Below are 7725 nucleotides of genomic sequence, written 5' to 3' on the forward strand. Positions count from 1 at the left end.
TATATATATATATATATGCAACAGGATATCAACTAGTTATGTAGTGCGACTGTTTCAAGCGCCTCAATTTAATTGAAGAGTTCAATCAAATCATTGTATCAGTTTCCCCATCTTGCCTCTAATGAATTTTCCCTGTATTAGCATCTTACATTTCTTAGCATCTTAAGTTTCTATATTCTAAGTCTACTCCTAGCTTGCCTCCTGTTTATAGACCGTTACTTATATCCAGCGGACTACTCCTAATGTCTTATTTCCTATCCCTTTGGGGAAAAGGATTACCTATGATAATATTTACGACCATAACTAGCCATCAGCTGTCAACTCACTCTTGTTCTTTATTCAAAATAGACAGCCTTCTAGTCTCAGATAATTTGATAATGATAAACAGATAAATAAATTGGAAATGAATTACAAGACTTAAAACACTATGCCCCGTTATGGTCCATGGGATTCTAAAAAATTGTAGTCTACTCTTAGCCACTTGCTACAATAGCGACAACATGAATAACTTCCATCTTCTTACTCTGTTCAAATATTCAAGAAAAATAATACTAATGTATCCTACTTGTCAAACAATTTCTTACTGCTTGATATCTTGTGGTTATTTTGCTTTAATTCACCTTACTTTGAGCCGCGCTGATAATACCGACTGACTTGTTTATTCAATTTAAATACCTAATTCAACTGAATCTTAAGTATTTATATATATATATATGTATATATATATATATATATATATACATACACACAGCGTGCGATGGACAGTTTGTTGCCATTTTATGTTTTTAATTTCACGCATACGCATTTGTGGGCGGATTTTGTCGACTACGCAATATTGTTGGGTCTGTTGGGCACTGTCTGTGAGAAAAACAGCACCATGACGCAATTCACTCTGCCAGAAATTTGAATGGATTTGCTGTAGGGCTTGACATTCGCGTCAGATGCTCCAATACGAACATTTCAGAGTGTCCGGTTGTCGACCTAAGGACAGTGCAAAGGATTCGGAAACTGTGGGATGGATCTAATTGCGATTACGAAGGTACGGCAGCTCAGATTCTTTTAATGAGAAAAGATCTCCTGAATTTCTTGGTGAGATCCCTGCCATATTTGACAACGATCGTTGTAATTGAATCAGATTCATCGCTAGGGATATGGGAATGTCTGAATTAGATATCAGGCACGTAGCGCATGAAGATATTCGATATTTCTCATACAAGATGAGAAAGGACCAATCTATATCCCAAGCCATCACGGAGAAAAGAATAACCACGCTACGAAGATTTTGAACCAACTCAAGCATACTCGCCAACCGAAAAACTTTGTTTTTGCTCAGACGTGAAAAAGTTCTGCCAAGATCAGATGATGATCACACAGAACAACAGATGGCTTGCTGTGCCTTGTACTTGTCCAAGTTTAGAATTGTAAGAATATCATTACCCTTGGTCGCATTTTTCCATATGATGTGATATAATATATAATATATGATATCATATGATATACATACATGCATACATACATACATACATACATATATGTATATATATATATATATATATATATAGTCAATTCCACAACTACACAATTCAATAAACAAATAAAGAAATGAAGACAAAGAAAAAAGAATTGAAAAAAAAGACACAACAACAAATTTGAAGTGGGGGCACAAGAATTATATTAGTTTGGCATCCTGTCGAAGGAGAGAGCTTTTAATGTTCCGAGCATGGGTCTTCTTTGGAAAGGAGAAAAGGAAAAGTCCAGAGAAAGGAAGAGGAAAATCTCCGACGGCCTACGTGTGGCTACATTCATATATATATATATATATATATATATATATATATATATATATATATATATATATCATTGACACATAATTTTCCACAGACATATTTACCGAAATTACATAAAAATATCTTGAAACAGGAAAGAGTCACTTTATTGAATAAAATCGCCATTGGTTTCAACCACGATCTCCAGTGAATTTGCGAATCTCTTGCAATTCTTCTGGACGGTCTCTTTCTTTAAGTTGGTGAATGCTGCCATACCTCTCACCTTCAGGGCTTCTTTCAGAGTTACAAGGAGTTTTGTTGGTCACTCGCTGATCTACGCTCCTCACACAAAAATCAAGTGAGTTGCATTCTGAGGAGTTAAGTGGTCAGATGTCAATGGTGATGTGGTCGCAGAGGTTGTTTGGCTACCATGGCCGGGTTCTTCTGCTTGTGGGTTATGACAGAAAGTCCTGTTATCAGACAAAGTGTCTTCCAGTAGCTAACATCTTAACCCTAGGATGCATTACCTCCTCCAGGCAGATGTTGGCTGTGAGTCCGTGTAGGAAGATGAATGGAAGCATAATGTAAACATAACTAATGAGCAGTCAGAAAACGGTGACGTTGACTGGATGTTTGATTTTTATCCCTTACCTGAATGATGCGGTGACATATATCAAAATTTCCCTTATAGAAATGTATTCATGAAAAGGTATAGAACTATATTATTACATTAAAATTTGAGAAACAAACACTCACCACTTTTTTCTTTTAAAATGTTATTGCATGAGATTCATAGCATCAAATTTCTGGAATTGAGCTCAATTATTTCAGCTTAATTAAAATATAGCTTGTTTTTAAAATAAATAAAAAAAAATTAATTATGCATAGATCCATTTATTTAAACGTGTTTACAAGAGGATTCTCTGTGAACAGGATGAAATAATTTCATCATTACAGAGTGAAAAAAAGAAATAAGGTTTACTTTCATCATACGGAAATAATTTAGATAGAATATTCCATTCCAAATCAAATTGTTTATTATGAACCTTTAGAGACCAAATTAATTTACTAAACCGAGAATTGATACGTTAACTGATATGTATAACATATTGATATTACATTTACTGATATGTCTAAATGTAGAGTAATGATTAGATATAATTTTGGAAAACTGAGATGAAGAACTACCTACATAAAAAAAGACATTGGAACCGGAAGTAATTTTACATTGATAAATAGAGTTTCTAATCTTAGACTTATTGCTAAGGAAACGAATTCGATTGGAATCCGCATCAGAAACACTAACACTGCTGCTATCATTATTTAAAGAATGGTTAGTGTTCATAATATCAATGTAACAATTTTCAATAAGTGGATTTGTATTTAGCAACTTATTATTATGCAAAGAGATGATTTGTGAAACAGGAAAAAAAAAACCCAGGAAATTTATACAGACTTATCAAGGCTTATTACCTAGAATTCCTTAGATAAGAACTATAGGATTATCAGTAAAAGTAACATCAGGAACGCCAACCATGAGGCGTAGAAAATTATGGAGAAATATGACTTACAGATGAAGCCAGAACCTTTTGATCCAAAACAACCTCGTTTTCTTTTAAAAGATTACAAACTAAATATTTTAATAACCCAACCTTACAACTTCTATGTCCTTCTAGCTGTGATATCGATGTTCTTAGCAAAGATATTCGGATAAATATATTCCTACCTTAGTTAAAAGATTACAGCTTAATTCGTTCCAAGTTTAATTATATCAATAACAAGAAATGCAGTAACTACATCCAGTTTGGCGTTTCAAGTTTATATTCTTCTATCAACCCATTTGTACACAACAAGGCACTCTGGCTCACACACAAGAAAGCAGGTCTCGCCGGGGATGAAACTAATGTCGTCTTAGCTGCCAGAAAATCTATTCTTAAATTCGATAACAGGCTATGCGTCCGTAAAGATGCACCCGACAGTTTTCATGTCACGATGGGGAGTTCTGATTCAGTACAAATCGCTGATGACTTGTTCGGTATGTATATCTTTTATGTGATGGCTGACCAATTCCCAAACATGGAGATCTATATCGTGATGACTGTTTACCTTCAAAATGCTTCTAACCCAAAATTAGAAACGGTTAAGAATTGGTTACTTAAATTTTTCCGAGATATGCGCTTATGCATTGTTTTTGACGATGATGTTACTAATGCCAAGTTTTTGGATATTACCCTTCACTTACATAATGAGTCATATTTCTTATATCATAAATCTGCAACTAATTTAAAATATATTAGCTGTTTCATTAATCAATCGAAGGATATTACAAAGAATGAAATTTTTCACTTAGACTTTCACATTATTTGCAAATGTTGATATCTTCAACGATAAAGCTGAATTTTATAACTCTGCCTTACTTAAAGCAAGCTATAAAGAAATAACTACCTATATTAACTCAATTTATATTAATTCTACCTGTATTAATCAGGACACGAAATCAAGTCATAACGATATAAACAATATAAATTTCAGTTCGAATAACAAAGCCAAATCGAGTAAATTAATTCTACAGAGTAAGGGAGATAACCGTTCTTTAAAACCATTTATTCGTTATAAAGGCAAATCGAGGACGTTAAAAGATTATTGCCCTAATTACAAGGCTTGTCTTAGCAAACCTGTTTGGTTGCTAATTCCATATGTTAAGCAGATCAATTCAACCTACCATACCTGTTGCGGGAAGCTATAGAAAAGAATTTTCCCCAAAATTCAAGATACTATTCGATTATTAATTCACACCGAATCAGGTTATGGTTTTCTAACAATTCTCCTTTCAAATATCTTCTCTTTGCATAATAATAAGTTCTGAAATACAAATCCACCTAATCGAAATTGTAACAGTGATATCATTACCACTAACCATTCTTTAAATAGTAATAGCAGTACTGTTAATGCTTCTGATCTGGATTCCAATTGCATTCGATTCCTTAGCAGTAATTCTAAAACTAGAAGCTCTATTTTTGAATGTAACATTACTTCCGGTTCTTACGTCTTGTTTTATATAAGTACTGCCTTATCTCCGTTGTCCAAAAGAATATTTAATCTTTATCCCACATTTAGACAATGCTGTGCTTAAAAATTAATTTGATCTCTAAAGATCATAATAAACAATTTGATTTGGAATGGAATATGCTATCTAAATCATTTCTGTATGATAAAAGTAAATGTTTTCTTTTTTCGCTCAGTAATGATGAAATGTATTTCCTCCTGTTCTCAGAGTATCCTATTGCAAACGCGTTGAAAGAACGCACTTATCGTAGCAAACATTGGCAAAAACATACCTTTAATTCTTCCCATTCTATAAATTTCGACCTTTAACTGTCTTCTAACATTTCACTTCCGCTTAATATAATTATTGACCATGCCTGTAAACTTTATTCCTATTCACCTCTCGCACTAAAATTCCTCACATTTAATCTTCTGCTAATTTCTTTCTTCCTCCTTCTCTCTCTATAAATTGCCTTTGACATTATATATATTAACGGTCCTATATATTTTCGCGGTTTTTTTAAAAATAACATTCCAGCGTTCCATTTATCGTATATGATGTAATCGCATTTGGTTAAAATGTCTTATTGATAAGTTGTGTCTCTCTCTTTTTACATCATTTTATTACTTGTGGAATAATACCAATGCTTCCTTCGAAACATGTGTCGGAAGTATAAAGTTTTGAATAACATCAGCGTTTAACACTATTTATTTATTTATCTATTTTAATCAAAAACAATTCACCAAAGTCTGGAATTGCTACCTTTATAATAGGCTATTACATCGTTGGTACTTGTGTATGTTTTTGCTAATCTTGTAACTGTTTATTTATTTTTTCGGTGTTGTTTGTAAACTTTGAAAATACACACACACACACAAAACATTCACACACACACACACACACACACAAAACATTCACACACACACACAGACACATACACACACACACAGAAAACACACACACAAAACATTCACACACACACACATATGTATGTATCTGTATTCACCTACTGACATACATGATTAATAATAATATAAAGTATTTCTGATTTGGGGAATATCATGAATTTTTCCTAAATTTTAATTAACCAATCCAATGTAAATTTGTAAATTATCGTAATCAATGATCTTACCCCTTCTTACACTGCCCTTACAACCTCTTTACTCATTATCATATTCAAATTATTATTAACAATCTTTACGTATACTCGCTGAGCATTTTGTCCGTCTTTATATTCTGGGTTAAAATTGTGCCATGGCCTAATTTGCTTACTATATTTTCATGATCTTTTGAAATAAATAAAGATGAAGCCCTGGGATCGATATCATCAACTAACACCCTGCCACTAACTTACAGTTATTGTTCCTGAAATTGGTATTAATCATGTGTATTAATAATTATATCGGACGAGGCGTATATAAAATACAATTATCAACAATATCCAGAAGTTCCCTTATTTCAAAATATTTTTCGTGGCACCGGAATGATTCATGCGTTCATTTAATACCTTCCACAGTTTGTAAATAATTTTCGTATGAGGTATATGATAAAAAACTACCTTTCTTTTGATGTCCTTTGAAAGCCCATCCAATGAATCACGAACACCCATTATATAGGCCGAATTATAATTAGTATGTTTTATACCTAGTGCATTGACCAGCATACCAGTTACATAAACATCATCGACCCAAAGACGCGGAACTTTTAATGCAATTTTGAGTAAACGGACGGGCATGTCAGGGCTCAAGATATAAGCAGACCCCGAGCAATAAACGTCATAGGTGTTATTAGAATATTCTTCATGTGAAACATACCACTTACTATTTTTGTTTCTGATGACATGCATTCCAACCCATACATTACATAATATAAATTTTCTCCGAGCATACTTGTACTGTTGTAGATATCTCAAATGTTTTACCACTTGAAAAATATCGACTAATATATCATCATCTGTTTTCATTATATATGAGATATTGTGGCAGTTTGTTGCGATCCAACGCAACGCTGCCATTGCTTTGGAATTTAAGTTTCGATATGTGTCGTTGAATTCACTCTGTAATATGTCATTGTAACGGTCAGATTCTAATTTGACCATATCCATAACGTGACGGTCTTTGACGACACCCATCACAAATAATAACTTGATTTTAAATTTGCCCAACAGTTTTTTGTCGCCCCATGTTTTTCGTACTGCCGTTCGTCGCTTAAAGTTTTTTGGTGCAGTGTGAATATAAACAATCATAAAATCATCAGGGACACATATTAAAGAAGGTTTAATGATGTGACGTGAGTAATAAGGCAGTTCTTCTTCTGATGAGCTGTCCGGAAGGGAATTTTGAACTTTCATCGTCTCATTTTGTTTTGACTGTAAACCACCATTGACTGTTAATGATAAACCATGCATCAATGAATGATCAGTTTTGTTCCTATTTATATTTTCATCGATTGTGATATTCTTATCTATGGCATTATTACTCATTTTTCCCATTTCAAACTCCTGCCGATCCCGCCTCGAAAGCCATGTAACCTTAAAATGTTTCTTCGTAGAAGATATGTGAAGAAGAGTGTAAATTGAAGTGATGGTTAGGAAGCGGAGAAATATGCGGAATATTCTGGATCGGCGCAGAAACATTACTGCCGTAGTTCATTATATGCACACACTATTTTAGAAAGATGCACTCAAATACCAATTTGAACTGTAATAAGGAAATGAAAAATATATTAGCGAAACAAAAATCAAATTAACATTATGGATTATAGGTATAAATACATATAAGCTTATATATTCACATATATAAGCATACACACGTACATGCACCTATACATACAAGCATACATATATATTTTTTAAAATTGGCGCAGGTCCGAAGTCGCTCTCAACAATATGTTCGCATTCAATCAATATATATA

The 7725-nt window shown here is 33.3% G+C and overlaps 1 protein-coding gene across 2 annotated transcripts in view; it reads right to left on the reverse strand.

Moving 5' to 3' along the window:
- The window catches only part of LOC106877749 (beta-1,3-galactosyltransferase 1), an 84749-nt gene that overhangs the window by 31619 nt on the left and 45405 nt on the right, over positions 1-7725 (reverse strand). Inside the window, exon 2 of one of the 2 annotated variants that reach the window (XM_052978560.1) lies at positions 1916-7511. The exons of the other annotated variant lie outside the window; for it this stretch is intronic. Within the exon in view, the coding sequence (XP_052834520.1) occupies positions 6266-7447 (1182 nt within the window). The 5' untranslated portion in view covers positions 7448-7511 and the 3' untranslated portion in view covers positions 1916-6265. Of the gene's footprint in view, positions 1-1915; positions 7512-7725 lie in introns of those variants that run through there. 2 annotated transcript variants of the gene reach the window in all.

The sequence above is a fragment of the Octopus bimaculoides genome, chromosome 1 (genome assembly GCF_001194135.2).
Source record: "Octopus bimaculoides isolate UCB-OBI-ISO-001 chromosome 1, ASM119413v2, whole genome shotgun sequence".
NCBI classification, from domain to species: Eukaryota; Metazoa; Mollusca; class Cephalopoda; order Octopoda; family Octopodidae; genus Octopus; species Octopus bimaculoides.